A 22,833-nucleotide genomic window follows, 5' to 3' on the forward strand; every position below is an offset into this window, starting at 1 on the left:
CTTACCTGCAATTGTACTGACTTTCTTTGTGACTGTGGCATTCTGTAAGGTTTTATGTTAACTTTTTCTTCTGTACTGGTCTACATATGGTGTAGAATGAAGTTTGTTCCTCCCTGAAGCTCTAAAAACAATTCCTTATTCCTCAACAGAAACTATTTTATTTCTTATTTCTATGACTTATGTAGTATATCATTTACCTGATCTGCAGATATGGAGGTTGGCTTTCTTTCTTTACTACATTTACTAATGTCTACAGCTAAACTACATGTAGAGGTTTACACTTCCTTCTATAGCTTTGAATGCTAATATGGTATATCTGTTCTGCCCTTCTCTTACCAGCCTGCCTAATTCTGTACCATAGCTCATTTACTTTTTGCAGTGACCTCAAACAAACCCTGACATTTAGCCAAACATTTCTTTTCTGCTGAAGGTAATAAAACTAACATTTGTTGTACAGCTTTACAATCCTTGGTCCTTATCTTTCTCTTCTATTCCTCTTGCTGTGCAGCTTAACTGGTGTTTTAAAATGGTGGATATCACCATTTTCAGGCAACTTTGTAAGCTGATATCATATTCTATAACATTTATGGGGTTATCTCTTCCACCCAAGTTTATGGGCTTTATAAAATAGTCCATGAGGTTGCCTGTTGTGTAATAATTAAAAAAAATAAGACTGAATGTTTTTGAGGCTTTTGGCATTTCTGTAATGACAGTGGTATGGTAGTAAATGCAGACTCCACACAAAAAGCCACTCCAGATGGAAATCAAATCAGATAATATCTTGATGTGAGGTGGCAATGCTACCTAATCTACCACTGTGCTGCTGATTATTCATTATTCCTGGCTAGTAAACCCAGCTAGGATCCTTGCATTAATTCTACCCTTTCCTAACTCTCTTGAGTATTTGGCTATTTGCTAATGTCATCACCAGACTTCTGAAAGGCTTGGGTACCAATGGTCAGCATACTACATTCTCTCTGCCTTTGTTTGGCCTGCACAAGATATTTTGTATCTCAAAGTGTGGGCAAGAAGAAAAACATCTTGTTTAGATTTTCCCTATACAGTTCTAGTTATAGTTTCCATTGATGTGCTCTATGTTGTCCTCTCCTTGGGTCTTTTCAAAATGTATGTAGTTTACCTGACAGTCAGTCAGTCAGTCATTGAGTTTCTTGAGATTAGCCTCTCATGAGGTAGTAGATACCATCTCCATTTGTACCAACAGAGGTCATGGGGTCTTAGCGTCTCTTATCCCAGAAAATATATCAGTATTCTTTAGTGTCAGTTGCTGTCTCTGCTTTATTCAGTTTTCTAGTTTCTTTTCTTAATCAGCCTGATGCATAGAATGTTTCTTCTGTTTACCATTCCTGTATTTTGACTCTGCAAGAATATGACTAAGGCATTTTTTATCATTTATTTGTCTTTCAGTATGCTCTTCCATATATTTTTCTTTCTGTATGTATGTAGTTCACCATGTGTCTTAGAGTGACTACACACCATCCCTTCAGTGAGTGATCCCTTGTCTTTAGTTCTTCTAATCATTTATACCCCCTGTCTGCTATACTTTCAGACTACAACAACATTTCTACTCTCTGCTTTATTATACTTTTGGGTTGCAATATTTTACTATATAACTCTTTGAATTGTATACATTTTCTTTTGCCTGTATCCTTAGCTAATGTTTGCACCTATAGCACTTTTTAATACTAAATCCTAATCTTTTTGGGATTCTTACATTCTAATGAGTATGTCTGTTTGTTGCTCCTTCCTTTTATAAATTAGGCAGAGTGTATATGTAGGCTTAATCACTTGATGGTTGTCTTCTCCACTCTATTAGGATGGTCAGTCAAAAGGACTACTTTCTTTCCACTGCATCCAAAAATCTGTAAACTGAAAAAATTGCTCATTATCATGTCATATGTTAAATTAGTACTACAGCAACAAGATGGATCTTCACAAACCCAGTTTGTATTTCTAGTTGAGTAATACTATTTCTTATATCTAGGCAAGCAGATTGCTTTAACAGCTTTGTTAACAAGGATTTTATTCCTACATACATGTTGCCTTTTTTATCAGTGTGGCAATTTTTGCATAAATCTAGCAGTACTTGTAGCTCTCTGTTACAATTTAAGAGACTGCAGTTAATTAACTTTGCAGTAACATGGTAATGGAATGCAGTCTGAACCATTTTATCAAATAATTGATCAAATCCGTAAACATAACATCAATTGTAGCATGTTTTTCAGAGGTAATAGTTTTCACAGATGTAATGGCATTACTGTTACAGGTACAAAGTCTAGTTATTTGACACTTTTTCTACATTTAAAATAGAGTATGACAACTTATGATAATTTGTTACCAACACTTAACACAAATGTTACAGACCTAGAGTGCTCAGTGTGTGTGTCTCTCTCTCTGTGTGTGTGTGTGTGTGTGTGTGTGCTCGCGCACGCATGTGTGTCGTTGGGGTAAATCCATGCTTCTCAACTCACTCTAGACTAACAAATAGTGGATATAATATGTGGGAGGCACTAAATACCAAGGAAAATGTTTAATATTACAGAAATAATCTAAACTGTTAATAGAATAAATGATTTTGTAACACAAAAGGCATATGCAGAGGACTCTAGATACCAGGATTACTCTTTTATATTACTTTAATACACCTAAAAAGCTAATAGAATTCAGGTTTTGCAGCTCACAATATAGGCGTACAAAAGTATAAAACTGTAGTGTGTGGCATTATTAACTGCAATGGTCCATGATTGATGGGAGCTGTGGCCAAGATTTCTGTTCAAAACCTTGAGAAACACTAGAGGGCATCAGGGTGTCTTTTTGTAAATATTACTCTAATCCACTTGAAAAGTTAATACAGCAACAAGTTTTGTGTATGGATGCATTACCTGAACAATGACAAGAAGGAAACTGCAATGTCTGGTATTATTAATTCATGATCTATGGGGAACAGTGACAGATATGTGACATTCTGTAAACTTGGGGACTGTTATGAGTTACAGTGGTGTATGTGTGTGTGTGTGTGTGTGTGTGTGTGTGTGTGTGTGTGTGTGTGTGTGTGTGTGTGTGTCTGTGTGTGTGTGTCTGTGTATATGCATGAGGGATGAACGAGGAGGTATGTCTGTGTTAATGTGATGTATCAGTCGACATGGGTTATTATCACAAGGGCACAAGAAAAGGACCTGTTAGTAATTGTGGTACTCAATAACCTATTCAGAGACATTAAAATTAGATGATAATGTGGTCTTTCCTCATTGTGGCTAATGTGTCTCTGAATCACTGGTGTCCACAATCATGGGTGTTAAGAGGGAATATGTTAGGAAGTTTCTAGAGGTTATGTGTGTGGTAGGGTATGTTAGTTTGGGCATAACTGTCCGCTTCTGTCTATCAGAGACATGAGGAGCCAGACCCGGGGTAAATTTCTGATTTCCCATTCTGGGTTGGATTGCACGGCTAAGTTTATAAAGGCTCTGGTAGTTGTTAGCCTAGTATATACCTATGGACAAATGAACCTATATTAAAAGGCCCTTTTATGCCAGTGCCTTACTACCCATGGCTGGACCTGTTACTGAATCCTGGCCAGAGTCACAGTAAAACTTAAAAAAAAAAAACACACACACACACGTATTCTACAGATGACCATGCTCCCTTTTTGTTTTCTTTTTTAAGGTAATTTAAAGACTGTTCCTTGTTAAAATATTCACATTCCTTAAAAATTACAGTATCACACGCTATTACCTTTTCATTTTCTGTGCCATAAAAAGAATAATAATTTTTTTGCCCGATTTTGAGTCAAACAGTATTTTTTTGATTTTGCTCTCTGTTGCATATTATGCAATAGAGAGTATTTAGCACTAAAAATATAAATGCAGATTGAAACACACCAATCTCACTGGCATCCCTGTTCCCCAAAGGTAAAACTTGGTTGTTTAAAGAAAGCAAATCAGTGCCCACAATAAACAAGAAATCCATACAGCTACCAAAAATATTATTGCTACTATTTTCCGTCTGCCACTAAAAAGGGGAAAAAAATGCAAGAACAAAGTAGTCTGTTGCATTTGAGATGATCCCACCATTAACATAAAACAAATCAGTGTGATACATTTGCAGCTTCTCTCAATGCTAATGAATGACTACTGTACAAGTGTCCTCTTGTTCCCAGCTGGAAGTTTTTAGGCAAAAGTGCAGCAACTGCAGTGAAGTAAAGCATTGTACAAGTGGCACCACACATATGGATGCACCACATGCATAATATATTACTGAGGCATACCCAATCACTCAAATCTGCAAAATAGAACAGAATGGAACTCTGTAACACAGTGGCATTCTTTTAAAATGGTAATACATTACCTTTTTTACATCCAGTATTATATATATATATATATATATATATATATATATATATATATATATATATATATATATATATATATATATATCATAACTTTGTTTGTTTGACTTGCTGGGCTTCAATTTTATGAGCAAACCACACCAGTCATGTGCAACCCCTGCATTATTGACACTCTTACATGATAAATTGCTTTATTATATCTCTTGTTATCGTGCTTTGATTACAGAAACATTCATAACAACACATTTTCATATATCTTTAATAGTTTCTTATTGATATAGCATTTAGAGAATTTATTTTTATTGTATTTTTGTATTTCTTCATTGGGTAAGTGGAGTTGGACCTAGAGGTGATTTCAATCATAACACAGGCTAAAGGCATGGTAGAAGCACGATACAGAAATGTATGGTTGCATAGAACAATGTACAGAGATTTTGCATTGAGAGTTTGTGGCTTTGAGGTGCAATGACTTAGCACATTAAAGGTATAGTGGGTTCACAAAGTGCAAACAACTTAACATGCAAATTTTACATACAAAGAACAATTGTATTTAGTAACATATTAGAGGCTTCAGAATGCAAGCAGTGTTACATTTACAAATTTGTAGACTCCAAAAATCCATTTCAGTTACATTGTGAAAAGTTTAACTCATTGGGAAAGTAACATAGAGTACAGCAGTGAAACAATGTTTTGTTATTCAATAAGTAGGTTGAAAATTTGAGAAATTAGTGGCAAAAGTGAATGAATGGGCAATAAGTAAAAACTGGTATTTAGAGAAAGCTACCACAGGGATTTTCAGAGACAGGTTTTGTTCTAGACTGTGATCAGCCCTTTCTGAACACATTTGATTTGAATTCTTTCTAGCTGTAATTCTGCTTTTAAATGAAATATTAATTATGAGCTGTGGATTTGTTCCAGTGATCAAGCCAGACATGTTAGACATTGTTAAGAAAAAGAAGCAGTTTCTGAAATCTAAATTCAAGTTATAAGATTTCCTGTCCCAGAAAATTAATTTTGTCAAATACAAAATTGCTGGCTACACAGTACCAACATCTTCCTTCAGCAAAAACTATAGTAGTTGAACTAAAAGACATATCAAGTAGGCAAACCCCTATTCCACTCTAAAAATTGCAGTGGGAAGGTCCTTGCATCCCCCATTTGGGAAACCTTTCCCTTGCATTCCCTGAACTTATAGATGGCATGAGCAAACTACTTTTTTTAGCAAAAGAATTGTGAACATTATGAAGTTGCACCTGCATTTTAGAATCAACTCTGGGAACTGCCATAACTCAGAAAACATTTTTTAACTTCTCACATATCTTATACTGCTTAATTTCATAAACTGAATAGAATTCAAACCATTTCATATCTTCCCAGAACTGATAGTGGATTAAAATGACCGAATAAGGGAGCACAGGATTATAGCATAGTTATGTTAATGTAGTGTACCTAATATTAATATTTCTTTCATTGCAGATGTTTTCCTTGCATAACAGCAATGACAAGAACAAAGCTAAAGATTACATGTTATTTGCATTAACTTTATACCATGTTAACACTGATTTCTTGTTGGCAGGTTCCTTAATGTAGCCTGCAGCTTATGTTTTGATAGGTTATGCTTCAGACAGATCAGGTAGATCCACACACAGATTCTTGGTGTCAAAGGGTACAGGGGATGCCAGCTGAGAGATATCAGGTATGATAGTTGGTGTCAACAACAGTTTTATATATGTCACTTCAGTTTGTTCAGGTTCAAATTATTTTCATATTTTAAGTTTTGAGACACTTTTCGTTGTGTCTTTTGGCTTTTCCTGGTTAGGGGTCACCACAGCGGAACTCCGGTCCGCTAATGATTGGCAGTAGATTTTTACGTACCGAGTTGCCATCCCTGACGCACAACCTTCAACGAAGGTATGACCATTCACGCATGTCTCCACACAGAAGATGTTCTAGCTGAGAATCGAACCGGACAACGTCTTACTGTGAGGCGACAATGCTACTGCAGCACCACAACTGTTTTGGGAATAGTATGGACATTTACAAGATGCTATGACAGAAAGAAATGCTGGCCATACATCTAAAAAAGTTATGGAAGAGAACTATTGAAATTTCATTTAAGAATGTTGACATTGACTTAACTTGGTAGGGATATTTATTCTAGATGAAGTTGAACTAGTTCCTTCTTAGAAAAAGTTCATTACAACTTCAGAGCTTTGAACTAGAGATTGAGTGGTTAATGTGGCATTGAGAATAAAACATGTTGTAACTTTGCATTGCCTAAATATTTACTTTATCCAAGGCAACCATAATGTTGTTATAAATGTGAATCAGATTTACTCTTAAATTAATTTGGCTACCAATCAGGAATGTGACTTGTGCATGTTGTATGCACATCCAAAACTGCAACTCAGTATTTGTTAGTTCTGTGGAAACAAGAATGAGATTAGAATCTGTGACTATGAAAGTACAAGGCAAGGTAGGGAAGGTAAGGAGACAGTGGCAAGTCAGTATGAGTGTGGATGTATTTCTGCGTCTGTGTTGGGGGGGTAAGTGACAAAACAGATATTTTTTTCCAAATCTGCTGGTCACATAAAAATAGATTTGCAGTACTGGAAGAGATGGGGTAACCGGAGTGGAGAAATGGCAAAGAAGACTAGGGATGTTATGAAGACATCAGCACAATACAAAATAGCTAAAACGTAAGCTGCCAGTAGTGTGTGCATGGGAGAAGGTTTGCACTTTTGACTGGTTATTTTTAATGGCATAAGGTGACGATGCAATCCACCCATTCATCCACAACCCCTTTTCCTTTTTTGTCATGTAGGTGTACACAGCCAAGTGGCTAGCCCTGCCACAGTAATGTAAAGATCTAAGTGCTAGATGATCTTATATTGTTTTCAATGACTGTTTTTTTTTTTTTATGAGAACACAGGCTGAAGTGCTGTTAATACACTGTAATCATGAATCGTCTAACTTCTGTTGTCACAGTCATTGTAATGTATTGAAGTACTGCCTCCCCACCACTCACTAGCACTCGTAAGTGTATCACGACCTACCTTGCAGAATATTTTCAGTATATTCTGCTGTGCTGCTTTCGGTAATTTTTCACCTACACGATACGATTTGCACCATAAATAAACAATCGTTGCCACTTTTGTACTGCTGAGACCATCAGTGCAGTTGTTTTTACCTGGTCGCATACATGGATCAGTAGGTTTTAGCCACAAGTGTAATTAAAACCAACACAATTGAAAGTAATTACAGCAGTCACTGGAAATATTCAGAAAAATAAACAAAATCTCTAAATGAATAGAAAGCTTCAAATCAAAGGAAATTACGTGGACGTTTACGTTACAGGTAGGACTTGACAAGTGTCTAGCTTTGCTTTCGGTGTATTTAAGATAACGTCCCTTAAGTTTCAGGTACATTAACAAGACACTTTGTTCGGGGTACTCGATTAGCTGTCATTGATTAGGTAAAATGCAGCGCCGTTTTACAACAATATTGAAACCACTTCTAACAAAACCTGGATTTGTAGTTTAGTGGTCCTCCGTAAAATTTAGCTTGGAGAACTGTCATATATTTTAGTTTCTGAAATCAAAACTGGCACTTACTGGTGAAGCCTACCTTGCGTTATTCGTTGTATCACTATTTAATTTGAAGTATTAACTTGTTCCTCTCTCAGAACGCGTAGTGTCGCTGTTAACCTACAAATGTATTTTTTTTTTTGGGGGGGGGTACGGTAACTATAAGTATTTGACGAAAAAGCCTCGTCCGACTGGAACCGATGCAGTCTAGTAAGAGCCGTTCTGAAGACCATATTGTAGCTGTATAGTATTACTATTTTTGCTGTAGAAGTATCGGGACCTGAAACGTAATCCTTTTAGACTGTGGATATTTCTCTAATGGATGTCCTGGATTTTCGCTCTTATTTTACTCCAGACAAGCAAGTTATTTATTCTCTTTTACTAATTTTATTATGCAGCACAGTTGATTCTACATTACGATATTCCATTCGAGAAGAGCTGCCCAAAGGGTCTGTGGTCTCCAATATCGCCAATGACCTGGGACTGGACACCAGACTGTTATCTGAAGGAAGGGCGCGTATTGTTTGTGAGGGCACCCAGCAGTACTTTCAGGTAAATACCAAGACCGGAGTGTTATTAGTAAATGAAAGGATAGACAGAGAGGGGATATGCGAGGAAACAGCTAAGTGTTTATTGTACTTCCAGCTGGTGATTGAAAATCCATTGCAGCAATATCGTGTAGAAGTAGAAATCTTAGATGTGAATGACAATTCTCCGAGTTTCCCACAAAGGGAATTTGTTATTTCTGTGGTGGAGCAAGCAGTTCCAGGAACTACGTTTCCCTTAGAAAGAGCACAGGACTTAGACGTGGGTGTAAATGCTGTCCAGAACTACATGATTAGCCAGAATGATCATTTTCGGTTGGATATTCCCAATCTAAAGGACCAAAACAAACGTCCGGAAATCGTACTAGTGAAGCAATTAGATTATGAAAAGACTCATACCATAAGGCTACAACTGACCGCTGTAGATGGCGGGGAACCTCCAAGAACCGGTACAGCTGCAGTGCAAATAAATGTTATTGACATCAACGATAACGCGCCTGTTTTTAATCAATCTGTTTATAAGGTGAAGCTATTTGAACAGAATGCTAAAAATTTTGTGGCAGTGAAGGTGACCGCTACAGACCTGGATGATGGACCTAATGGTGACATTATTTATGCATTTTCTCATATTTCAGATGCAATGGGTCGTATTTTTAAGTTAAATAATAAAACTGGAGAAATAACTGTCGCTGAACCACTGGATTTTGAGGACAGAAACATTTATCAGATGGAAGTACAAGTCAAAGATGGCGGAGGCTTGATTGCGTACAGTAAGGTAGTAATTGAAATTGTTGATGTGAATGACAATGCACCAGAGATAATTTTAACCTCTGTAAGAAGTCCCCTACCGGAGGATTCTTCTCCTCAGACGGTTGTAGCGCTTTTAAATGTCAAAGATCTGGATAGTGGGGGTAACGGAAACATCCGATGTACTGTCGGAACCCATCAGCCTTTCAGATTAATGTCCTCTTTCAAGAACTTTTATCGTTTAGTGACAGACGGTCATCTTGACCGTGAGAAGGTATCAGAATACAACATCACTGTCACAGCAGTTGATGATGGGTCTCCTCCACTTTCTTCAACAGCAGTTATACATGTACGTATTTCTGATATTAATGACAACCCACCGGTCTTCAGTAAGACATTGTACACCATGCAGGTATCAGAGAACAACAAACCTGGAGCTCTTATTGGATCTATTATGGCAACTGATAAGGATTCTGCTGAAAACGCACAGGTATCCTATTCACTTATTGAAGAAATGGTTAAAGGTTTCCCAATATCTCATTTTATTTCAATTAATTCAGACAAGGGCAATATACATGCAGTCAGACCGTTTGATTATGAGCAGTTTCAAAACTTTACATTTCTTGTTCAAGCTCTGGATTCTGGTACTCCAGCATTAAGTAGTAATACTACAGTGAAGTTATATATTATTGACCGAAATGATAACGCCCCCACTCTGCTACACCCCTCACCAAAAGACAGCTCTTTTTCTGCAGAGATTGTGCCAAATAATGCAGAAGGTGGGTATCTTGTCAGCAAAGTCGTTGCTGTTGATGCTGACTCTGGACAAAACGCCTGGCTTTCTTTTCACCTTCAGAAGGTTTCAGATCAGAGTCTTTTTTCAGTAGGATTGCACACCGGGGAAATAAGGACAATTCGGAAGATGACAGAGAGAGACAATACCAGACATACACTGATAGTAGTTGTTAAAGATAATGGGCAGCCCTCACTTTCTGCAACAGCAACTGTGAAAATTGTAGCAGCAGAAAACTTTTCAGGTCATTATTTGGAAAGTACAGACAAGGAACAAGTGGGTGAATTTGACTCCAATTTAACAATTTACTTAATAATTTCATTAGCAGTTGTGACTTTCTTGTTTCTAGCATTCATTGTACTGCTGCTGACACTCAAAGCATACAGGATCAAGAGATCAGTATTTTCCAGTGTCCCAGATCAAAATGTTCCTAGTTCAAACATTGTGAGCTTTAGAACAAGCTATCTGGACTCACTTGCTCGAGGAACTATTCATCAGGGTTACCTGCGCGAAGTCCAGGCCAAGGTAGAATCCTTAAGTGGTGGCTCCAAGCACCTAGATCCAAATAAGGGTACTATTTATGCCGGAAATGAACACCCAATGCTTATTGATATCAACAATGCAAACGAGGTAGGAATAGTTTGAGTAATGTTTGGATATAATGTTTAGCTAGCCTAGTATTTACATATGAATCTATATTAATGTATGCTGTTCAACTTATGCACATCAGTATTTGGAACAGAAATTAAAAATAATGTTCTCACAATATAAATGAGTGTTTCCAGCTCATAGTATGGTAGGGACTCATTATTTTTAGCACAGTCATTACTCTTGTTTTAAAATGATTCCACTGAGCTCTTCCTGTATTTAGAATAATCCGTTTTTCAGATAAGCATGGTCTATGTCCCATGCTGTATGGTTTAACCTGGTGTTTATTTAAAAAAAATGGAACTTTGATTAATTGTACTAGAAGTAGCATTGCTTTGGACTTTGTTGGTAGTTACTTTAAGGTTCATAGGTGTGTACTAGGCTAACGACCACTGTATCCTTGTAAGTCTAGCCAAGCATCCCAAGTATATTCCTAAGTTTATGTGTCTTAGAGGTTATTTTATTTGGTATATGTACGCTACTGCAAGATTTACTGGCTGCTTCTGCCATTAGAGACATAAGTACTAGACCCCAAGATGTATGCCCAATTTCCCATCCACTTGATCAGGTTTCTCTTGAACAGGGTTAGGGAACAGCTGTTCACATTGATGTGAAGCTTTTTCCACAGAAGGGGAATTCTCTGGCACATATATCTATCCCTCCGGTGTATTCTATTTATGTCACAAGTAACATTTTAATCCTTAGACTGGGTAATTCTAATGCTGTTCATTTTTTGAATATGCAAAAGGTCCATCAGAGAGGGATCCAAAGATACCTTATATGCCAAGCATAGATTGCCTCTCAACAATCTGTAGGAAACAAGAGTATAGACATAGGGCTTTGAGGTAATCTGCATATGATATGCTGCTTAGGACCTCTATTCTTTTCATGAGGAACCTCTGTGGACATTCCAGTTGTTGCGTATGCCAGCTCAGGTGCATACTGAAGGGAGCATTGTACTCAATGATGACTTGATGAGGGCCAAATACAGTGATAATAAATGACTTCCTTGGACCTAGATGCCATGCCCTTGTTTATAAATTGAGCAATATAGAAGGCCTTCTTTACTACCTCAGACATGTGCTTTTCAAAATCCAGGTTGCTATCTACATGCATACCCAAATCCCTGACTACTGGCTGTACTCTTTCGGGTATGCCATCGATGAGGTAATTAATGAGGGTGACTGACTTTCCAAAGGGTGCTATTATACATTTCTTGGAATTGAGTTTTAAGCTGTGGCTTTGGCACCAGTCATTTGTTTGTGTTAGACCTTCCTGCATGATGTTAGTGTCATGGGGTGGGGGTGGGGGATTCTACGACTGCTCCTAGTTTGCAATCATCTGCAGACTTAGCCAACCAGGGGCCTTGATGGCGGTCTTGATTTCCAAGAAGTAGATGCCAAAATGGAGCTGACCTAGCAAGACCATGAAGGGTTCCTCTAGTAACTGGCCTCTTTGTGGAGGTGGACTCCCCTATCTAACCTCCTGGCTCCCTTCTGATATTTATCTGACTATCCACTGTGTAATGTATGAGTTTATGCCTATATACATGAGTTTGTTTACAATGCTGGACTGGTTTACTGCATCAAATGCCTTAACCAGGTCAAGCTAGACAGTGTGCTGCATTTTGCCCTCATCCATTATCTTGGTGACCCTCTCAAAGAAGTTCACCAGGTTGAGTAGGCCTAATCTGCTCTTAACAGAGCCAAACTGGGTTGGATCCAGTTTTTGAAGGTTTTCTATTTCCTCATCAGTCATTTCCATAATAATTCTTTCCATGGCTTTGCATATGAGACTAGTCAGACATATACACCTGTAGTTTCCAAGGTCCATTGATGGCCAGCTCTTGTGCAATTGGCTGATCATTGCAATTCTCCATTTGCATGGCACAAAGCTTGTGTAGAAGTTATGATTAAACAGTGTCTCTGGTAGTCCTGATAAGTCATGCTTCACTCTATTTTAGGAAGCATCCCGGGATGTTATTGCGGCCATCACTGCAGTGTTTTTGGCCTTAGAGAGTGCATCTAGGACTTGCTTCCTAGTGATAGTTCAGGGGTTGTTTGATAGTACTTCCTGGGGGGGGGGTGACTGGGGAGATAGGGGGTGAAATTGGAGCTAACTTTTTGGAAAGCAGATTTGCTATATCTTCTGTTTCTGTGTAGGTGGCTCCATTTGTAATCAGTTCTCACACTGCTGTGTGCTGCTTTTGAGATTTCAGACAAAGTTAAAGAAAATCTCATAGTTGCCCTTTGCTTTAAAGGCTATCTTTACCTCAAATTTGTGTTTAGTAGACTTAATTTGCCCTCTTAATTGTTTGTTTAGATCACTGAGAGTACTTTTTTCATGTTGGGTGTAGCACTTCCTAATCCTGGCTTTTTTTTCTTTTGTTGTACAACCTGTTTATGTTTGGATTCTACTAGGAGGATTTTATTTTTTGAGCTAGTTTTGCACTTATTTCTGGTAGGTACAGCTGTCTATATGCATTTATTGACATGACTGGACAGGGCTTTGTGAACAATTCTGCACAGGCAACTGTATTCTCATGGTTTGGATAGGCTTGGCATGTTGACAGATTAACACTTAGTAGTAAGACGTTTGCCTCAGAATAGTGTTACATGGTTAGCTGGGGTCACATGATTGACTTTTATTGCGAAGGAGACAGCTTTGTGGTCTGACCTTATCAGAGAGGATACTACACTGGGGGTGGAGGTTGGGGTATGGCATTCTCCCATGTTTGCGAGTATCAGGTTGAGTAAGTTCGCACTGTTAGTGGGTGTATGGACTATCAGGTCCAAGGTGTTTTTGTTTACAAAGTCCAGACATTATTGGGACTGAAAGTTTGAGGTCATGTAAGTATCCACGTTTATAGTGGGATAGTTGAAGTTGCTCATGAATATGGTATTGGGATGAATGATGAGGACCTCCAGTATGTCCAAGTGTGAGTTATGGGTTACTGGGGTCATAGAGGGTGGCTTATAGCTTGCAAGGATGTGATATGGGATTTTGCCTATGGAAATCTGGACATGGAGAAGCTCAAGCATGCCATCCTGTTTGACTAGTCTTGAGGTGAGTTTGTTGATACAGATTGAGACACCTCCCCCTTTGTTCCCTGCCTTTGCAGTAGCTGGCCTATATGTGTCAAAGGCATTGTAGCCTTGTACTGTCAAGGTACTGTCAGTGGCTTTAAACCATGTCTTAGTAACTGCACACATGTATGTCCACATTCCCCAGGATGAAGATAGTTTGGAGGGAGTGTAGTTTCTTACTTAGGCCTCTGGCATTGACTAGTAATACCTTCAGATTCCTTTGGATTGGTTTTGTTACATCAGAAGGTTTGTCAGTTTTGCATTGCCTGAAAAAGGCACTATGGGAGAGGACAGTATTTTAGCCAATACTAAAAACCCCTAATGCAGACCATCCTTGGCAAAGCAATGTAATCTGTTGACCATATCCTTCCATATTGACAAATATTGCACCCCTTGCATTACACCAGAAACTAAGGCAATTATTGAAATCAGTCATCTTTTGTTCATATTGTGACATCATTCTTGAAAAGGTAGAATGCTGCTCAGTGCAAGGCACATATCATCCTGGGACACATAGTCCAAGAGCTCTATAATGTATTTATATAGTCCAGAGTTGTTTGTCTCAGGTCATTTATGCCCACATGGATTATGCCCGAGTCATACTGGTACTTGTGGTATAATGATTTGACTGCATGGGTGATTTGGTGGATCTTGGCCCCTGACAGACAACTGACCATGACTTTCTCCTTCTTCATCCTGATGATTGGATCATCCGTATGTCTCAAAATGGAGTTTTCTATGATTAAAATATTGGTTAGTGTGTTGGCTTGCCTTATAGGCTTTGTATTTGAGTCTCAAAAGGGTTTGGCTGCATGTGTTCTGTTGGGTGTTGTTCTGGTAGAATGCTTTTGGCCTTGCTGAGGATTCTTTTTGTAGGATGCATGTCTAGGAGGTCTTTGGGATTTAGAAAGGTTGCTTTTAAGTGCCTCAACATATGTTAGCTTCTGCGTTTAGTCAGTACTTCTTGTGCTGGGTGTAATGCATACATTACTGACAGCCTGATTGATATTTTGAGTGCTTTTTTGTAAAAGTCTTGCCTCCAGTGACATTGTGTAATTACATCTCTCACATACTATACCCATTTCTGAAGTATGAGTTTGTCAGTGAACATGTGACAATTTTTACATTGTCTCAGGTGACCATATCTACCAAGCCACCAGCAGAAAAATTAGGAAGTGTCCATCCATGGTGTCAGGGCTTTTTTTTAGGTTAACTATAAAGGGGTGCTACAGCAGGCTAACTTAGGCACTGTGGGGGTATGTATGGCTGATGTCATGCAGCAATGCTCCTCAGCATGCAAATAGTTTGTTCGTTATGCAGCTGAGCACTGGGTAAAGTTACAGGGGATGTTTTATTTCCTCCATCTATCCAAGGCACTGCTAAATGATACTTTGCGATGAGCAGCAGTATTTATAGACTCAAAGAAAAGTGACTAAGGCAATTAATAAGCCCTTTGGCCAATGGAATGATCTCACTTTAAGTCTCCCTGTCTGTTTCCCAACTTGGACAGATTAGGGTCCCTTTCTACTACCACTAGAATTGTAGTCACTGTCTTCTTTATGTAAAACACACTGTATTTAGCCAAAATTGAAAATGTACCAGAATCAAATCAAACAACTAGCTATAACAAGTAATTACAGGATGATTCTAAAGCAACAAGCCAAAAATGAAAAACACCCACTTTAAGGTCATTTCAAAGGAAATTAATAGCAGCTAGATCAAGAAAAAGAAAACACACTCTACAATGATAAAATGCAGAAAAATGCAATAAAATAAAGTAATTTAAAATACAGCAACAGTCTTCAGAAATAGCTTGGAAAAGTTTTAATATTTCAGTTGAAAGTAATTACTTTAACCAAGTTGGCATTAGATGCAATCCAAGCACTCTGAGAACACAGGCTTGGACTTCAAACATTTGAACTCTGTGGAACTGAGCCAAGAGCTGAGCAAACACACACTAATCTATAGACTCACAGAAGAGTGAATAACCCAACTAAAAAGACCACTGCCTGATTAAACAATCTTTCTTTAAGCCTCCCTATGTGTTTCCCTACTTGGACAGACCATGGTACCTTTGTACTGCCACTAGAATTGCATGCCTGGCTTCTTAATGTAAAACGCACTTTAGTTAGCCAAAAGTGAAAAAAGTATCAGAAACAAATCGCATAACTAGATACAAGTAATTGTCACATGAGGTTTCCATTTATATTGTCCAACTCAGACTAGGCTACTTTTCTACTGCCATTAGAATTGCAGTCCTAGTCTTCTTAGTGTAAAACACATACTTTAATTAGAGAAAAGTAAAAAGGTATCGGAAACAAATCAAACAACTAGCTAGAACAAGTAATTCTCACTTAAGCTTACCTGTGCATATCTGAAATCAAACAGACCAGGTTGCCATTCTACTGCCACTAGAATTGCAGTCCCAGTCTTCATAACGTAAAAACACACTTTAGTTAGCTACAAGTGAAAGGGTACCAGAAACAAATCTAGCAACTAACTACGAGTAATTATAGGGAAATTCAAAGGCAGACAAGCAAGTAATGAGGAACACACAATTTAAAGCAATTTCAAAGCACAGTAACAGTCTAAGGGGAGGGCTTTCCCAGTTTTGTCTGTCAGTTCCCAGTAAAATGGTCAGAGGAGATAAGACTAGGGAGAGTTTCTAGGACCAGATATAAAAGTACAACAGGAAAAAGAGAGTAAAAATGCAATAAAATGAGTGCTCACTCAGAAATAATTTAAACATCTAAGGACAGTATAGAAACCAACTGAAAAGCACTGCAGACTATAATGCATGACAACTACAAAAATGCCTTCAGTTAATAACTTTAACTTCATATTCAGAGAAAATACAAACAGGAAACACACAGATAAGTTTTAAATGGTAAGGTAAGTGCAGTGTTTTAAATGTAGTTTAAAATGTACTTCCCTGCATGCAAAATGTAGTCCAGATGCTTTGTTTCTAAGCTTCCAAGATACCAACAGTCCTAAGACAAACAGAGGTGACTGCTTGTGTAATGTAAAATATGAGGGAGTTGGTTTATTTACCACAAGCTCTATTTACAACTCACACAACTGTTTAAAGCTGGCTTTTTGTTTTAAGTTTGAAAAAGTGACTACAGTACAGAATTAGATGAACAATGCTCGTAATCCACTTAATAACTGAGACAAATAACAATGGATACTTTTTGAAAAGTGACTAAAACACAGAATTAGATGAACAATGCTAATAATCCACTTAAGAGCTCAGAAAAATAACAATGGATACTGTAAAACCAAAATCAATTTATAGCTATAACTTCAGATTCAAGCATCTATATTACAAGATCAAATGCTTAGGTGATCAAACACCTGAACATTGAACTTGTAATATTGAACACAAAAACATTGTGCACCGCAGGAAAACATGCCAGTCAGCCACGAAAAAAAAAAACTTTACACCCAAACTAAGTGGGGTCATCTCCCCCACCCCTAACTAAATATACCAACTCCAAGATTGTTCTACAGTAGACAAAATGGCAAAATCCGGTGAATGGCCAATGGAAAATTTTCCCTGCGCTAAACCGGCCGGTTCACTGTTTTTTGCTTTCGATATTACAAGTTCAATGTTTAGGTATTCGATCAGCTAAGTGTTCGATCTTGTAATATAGACCCAGATTCAAAAGTGAGAATAGTAAAATGCAATAAGATGAGTTCCCACTCAGAAATGATTAAAACATCTACACATAGCACAGAAACCACTTGAAAAATACTGCCGAATATAAATCACTGCAATTATAAAAATACCTTTTGGCAGAATGATGTTCTTTTGTTTTACAATATCATGGGTAGGGGAATATAAGAATCCAATTCGTTTTTACATAGACACTTCTGATTATATTTCTGATAAGATGCATTCCTCATAGTGAGTCTTAAAAATTCCATGCTCAAGTCTCACACTGAAATGCTTTTCACCCATTCATTACCATTTCTAATAAATATTCATGCTATATAATATTGAATCATATGAAGTCATCCCATGAACCTTTAAATACATGTGAAGCAACAGTTTTTATCCTTTTGTGAGCTTCCTAGTTGAGATTGTTAATGTGTTCCACATTTTGCCCATTTGTACCACATTACGAGAGTCAGTGTTTTGAATTTTAAAGACAGAAGGTTGGCATCTATGATGATAATCACGCATATAAATGTAGTTGCTAATTGTCAGTCTGCAACCCTTGTAAAATTTGTCTGAAGTAGCTCAACGTCTTTCTGTGTTGAGTGTAATACTTACATAATAATGTAATTTTAAATTAATTTAAATTCTTTTTCTTTTGTTGTAAATATGGTGCCTGCCTTTTTTCAGAAATTAGGCATGTATTACATAGCACAGCAACATAGGTTAGAAAATTAGCAGCTTACCAACTCAGTGATGACATGAGGGATTAAACATGGGACCTACCCATCAGTGAAACTTATTTCATGCTTTCATGTTGGTGGGTGAGCAGTTTCACTCCAAAAGTATGGGGTTTCAGAAGAGATGCTTAATCAAGGTAACAGCATCTCACCCCACCAGGTATTATAGATCAGGATATTTTTCTGTGAAGCATAAGAATAACATTTTTTACAGAAAGCAGGGAATGAAATAAATCACAATTTTTAGTAAAGATTTGATTCTGTATTTTTAGCAAAAAATGCAGTATTGTGTTTCATACAGACAAAAACACGTTCACATTCAGAACTTCAATATTACAATCCAAGTGAGAAAGCCAACTGCAGCAAGCAATGCTACAACATCTTCCTGTTTGGGGTTTCTTGGAAAATGAAGCATCTTAGGATACTAATAGCCTTCAACATTTCTCATCATAGACTTCCACTACCCATCAAGGACACATTCTCATATCCCCAAGAAAACTCAGATAAAGGGCCCAAATGTAATTGAATATTGCTAATTATCCTAAAAAAATTGTGTACATGTGTACCTCTTACCATCAGCTTCTTTACTGACCTGGCTAGGAGAAGGCTATCCATTACTGGATACAATTTCTGTGTTCTAAATGTTGCTCTATAATTGTACTAGTGCATAGCATAAATGTAGCTTTTTGTATCCATGATAGCTTCATCCTACCAGCAAATATAACAACCAGCCCCAATAAAACAATAATATACACTAATAGTTAAGTAATATTAAGCATCGTCAAGTTAAAGGCATAATCTAGTATTTATTGAGTGCTTAAAAATACTTGATGTATTCTTTGTTCCTTAGTCTGATGAAGTATCAATAACATTATACAATAATTTCTTCAAGATGGTGATAAATTTGTGGCTGCTGTGCAAAACAAACACTTTGTCTAGATCTCCTTCTTACAAGGTTAACTAAGTGGTGTATGCAATTTATTGATATTTCATAAGACACTGAAGAATGAAACCAATCCACTTAGCCAAGAAAAAATATAGATAAAGTTTATAAGATTGGTAAATTTATGATAAACATGTTTTATTTTTTTTACTATTCCTGGCATTATGATCTTTGACACTATATATTTTTTTTACTATTCCTGGCATTATGATCTTTGACACTATACAGTATCCATATTTTTAGGAAAAGAATACCATAGAGGAATGCAAACAGCATATTCAACATAATCTGGCAGTATTTATTTATTCATGCATTCATTCATTTATTCAATGTGGCTGTTCCATAAGATATTCACAATATATATATATATATATATATATATATATATATATATATATATATAGAGAGAGAGAGAGCAGAATATAAATCTTGTACTCTGATGTCACCTCAAACTAATTGCATTTTATTGCTACAGGACTATAAATATGGTCCTAGCACATATAGTCAGATGTTTAATAGTATAATGTGGTGGCAAAGCAACCACTAATCTATCATACTTGTTCCACAAACTAGTTCAAGACACCTTTTGTATAAATTGAAAGTATGTGTGTTTTAAGCCTTTGCTAAGAATGTATTTAAAATTAAATCTATAATTAGACAATTATAGACAACCAATTGTTCCAATATATTTAAGAACAATAAGAAGTAAGAAAAGATAAGACATTCTAAATAGTTTTAGCACACTTCCTCATATAAACTGAAAAAAATTAACTGTATACAGGTTATTTCTAAAGAACCATAGTGAAGAATAGCCTAATTACGAAAATGGAAAAGAAACACTTTAAGCTTACAAATACATAGGCATGTACAGTATTTGAAGATTTGTTGACTATAGTTTCACATGAAAAACTTACCTTCTGATACAATAAGTGTGAAGGTTGCCGAGTAAAAAATATATCTAGAAAATCTTAACAGACATTTGTCCTTTAATGTGACTAGAAAGGATAACGTTGGTCTAAAATATTTATAAAGATGAACTCATCGTATCCAGATCATTATCTATTGTAGGTAGAAAGCACAATGGGTATTAGTTGATATCTCTGATATCCTACCTTATTACTTATAGACATAAATGTTGGCACCTTTGACAGGGGGAAAAGTGTATAAACATTACATTGATTCCGGCATTTCAGCTGTTTTATTTGTAAAGGTGCAGAGTCTGGATCCAGTCAAAAATATTCACCTCAACAAATTTTGTTAGTTGCTCCCTTTGAGTGCCAAAAGAGGCTCATGAGCCTTTCCATTTTTTATTTTATTTTTTATTTAATTGAATATCTTTATTGATTTTAACAACAAGAGGAACACGTATAATCTATAGAACAACTGAAATAATAAAAAAAACACACTATTTATATTATTCACAGGGTTTAGACATTTAATAATCCAAAGCAAAGCATTCAGTTCCATTTCACAAATGTAATATGAGCAGAAGTAAGAGGTACACTATTGCAGCTTCGTGTATAATTCCTATGCACTCCATTTCTTGTCCCAAAATTGTGACACCTGCTTTGTCAACCTTTAATTTCCTTTTTTGACTAACACATCCATTCTTAATATCCATCTAAATTGCCATTAGTGTAATCTTCAATTTGAAACCCAAAGAAATAGAAGCTTTCTTTGCATTTCCTTGGACTCCTCTTATCTATACCTATTTGTTAAAAAGATAAAACATATTTTCCCTTCATATCTATAAAAAACATGTGTTGTAGTACTCTTAGCCCCTGCAGGGGGGGGGTTCCAATTTTTTGTGGTGATAGATTTACAACACTTGTCAGTAGCCATCTTATTTCACAATTTTTTATTATTTTTCTACATGCTTCACAGTAATCACCAAATATCCAAAATTCTCATTGTTTTGGAAGCTGGATCCTAAATATTGTTTCCATCACTGAGATTAGTACTGTACTGTCACTTTTTGCTAGCTGTGATACATCCCCAGTATATATGTGTAATGCTTGTTTATCTTAACCACACCTCCAATATCTTCCATTTATTTTCCACCCTTTATTATGTAACCATAGGGGTGTGAGATACCAGTTATAGAGTATTCACATTTGTTTATCTGTAAACCTCGACCTCCTATTTAACTGTGTAGCTGTTCAACATTGTTCTTCATTTTATCTCAGGACTTTGCAGAGAACTTCACAATTTCCCTTCCCTTCCACTTCCAAAACTTAAACTTTATACTGCTTCTATTCTTCCCTACATTAAATCTGCATAAATTATACTAGTGCTTCCCTTTTTAATATTGGCCCTTTAATCCAAACATAGAGACTTAATCCTCCTGCCTTTTTACTCTAAGACTTATTTTTTATGGGCTTTAGCTCCCTGTATACTAGCCAGATGGCCTTCTTTATTCCAAACACATCCATGAGCTATTGAAGCAGCTGTTATCCAGCTCATGCATCCTCCCCTTTTATAATTGCTACACTGTTCTTGTACCTGTTCTAGCTCCCTCTCCTTTCTCCTCAGAATGCTGTCTCTGTCTCTATCTCTTCTATTCCTATGTTAAATTTCCATTACCTCCTCCATTGTCACAGCCTTTCATGCTTCCCAACAGTTGAATCTTAACTTGTCCTTTTAGAGAGGGTTTCTATTGATTCACTTGCTGTTTCCTTTCACCATCATTCCATTTATCATGAGCCCATTTCCAATTTTTCACTCTCTTCATCTTGTCCTCAAGATGTATTACCCCTGAGACCAAGGCATGATCTGAAATGTTTATTTCTTCAATCTCTAGTAATTTCAACTTTCCTATCCTGAGTCAGGGTGAGAGCTAGGCCTCCTTACCTATTATGTTAAGTACCTTTAAAACATTTACCCCAATTTTCTTATTATTCAAATAGCACCAGGTGTCACAAAAGAGGTACTGCCAGCCCAGCTATCTGGAATTTTATAAAAAAAATATATGTCATTTGTAAATATCAACATGATTCATATGCTTGTGTTACCAATGTATTAGAACTGTATGTTATATGTATATCAAACTGCTGGTACAGAAGTGTGTGTTGAAAAGGGTTTGTACAGTACTTAGCTTAAAAATATAACCACTGTGTACCCTACTGGAAAAGAACATAAATGAGCATACACTATTGTAACTGTTTAGATGTATATATTTTAACAATGGAAACTGGAACACCAGAGGTTATCTTCATAAAAATAGCTGAAATTAAATGACTTGATGGCCACATAATTAAAGGATGTTATCTCTCAGTTTCAGTGCAGTAACAGACACAATATCTAGAACTAGAGGCTTTCGGTATTGTCTAGGAAGTGTTTTTATTGTTTTATGACCTCCAGGATCTGTAAAGATCTGAGGGAAAAAAAACCCTTGTGTATGAATTTTCACTGGTAGATGCTAAATGCTACCAGCTACATCAGTGGGGGTTTTCACCTGGGATGGAGTCAGATGACAAGAAGTGATGTCATTCTGCAAGCTATCCCAGTAATAATATATGACATATTAATTTAAGAACTCTTTGAGAGAGACTGAGTATTCTGTATTTTGTCTTTGAACTGATAAGAAGATCTATTCACCACGCATCTGCCTTGTTTGCTCTGAAGTAAGTTATTAGGGTGCAGTAATTTCTCTTAAATAAAGTCAAGAATATATCAAAGCTTAATTTAGATGTTTTTCTTTATTTATTTGAGACTATCCTGCAA

General features: G+C 36.7%; 1 protein-coding gene across 15 annotated transcripts in view; it reads left to right on the forward strand.

Moving 5' to 3' along the window:
- The window catches only part of LOC122799766 (protocadherin beta-15-like), an 886,413-nt gene that overhangs the window by 739,411 nt on the left and 124,169 nt on the right, over positions 1-22,833 (forward strand). The window contains exon 1 of one of the 15 annotated variants that reach the window (XM_044069052.1): positions 8,176-10,665. The exons of the other annotated variants lie outside the window; for them this stretch is intronic. Coding sequence (XP_043924987.1) covers positions 8,269-10,665 — 2,397 coding nt within the window. The 5' untranslated portion in view covers positions 8,176-8,268. Of the gene's footprint in view, positions 1-8,175; positions 10,666-22,833 lie in introns of those variants that run through there. 15 annotated transcript variants of the gene reach the window in all.

This window comes from Protopterus annectens, chromosome 4.part0, assembly GCF_019279795.1.
Source record: "Protopterus annectens isolate FY-2018-M chromosome 4.part0, PAN1.0, whole genome shotgun sequence".
Lineage (NCBI taxonomy): Eukaryota > Metazoa > Chordata > Ceratodontiformes > Protopteridae > Protopterus > Protopterus annectens.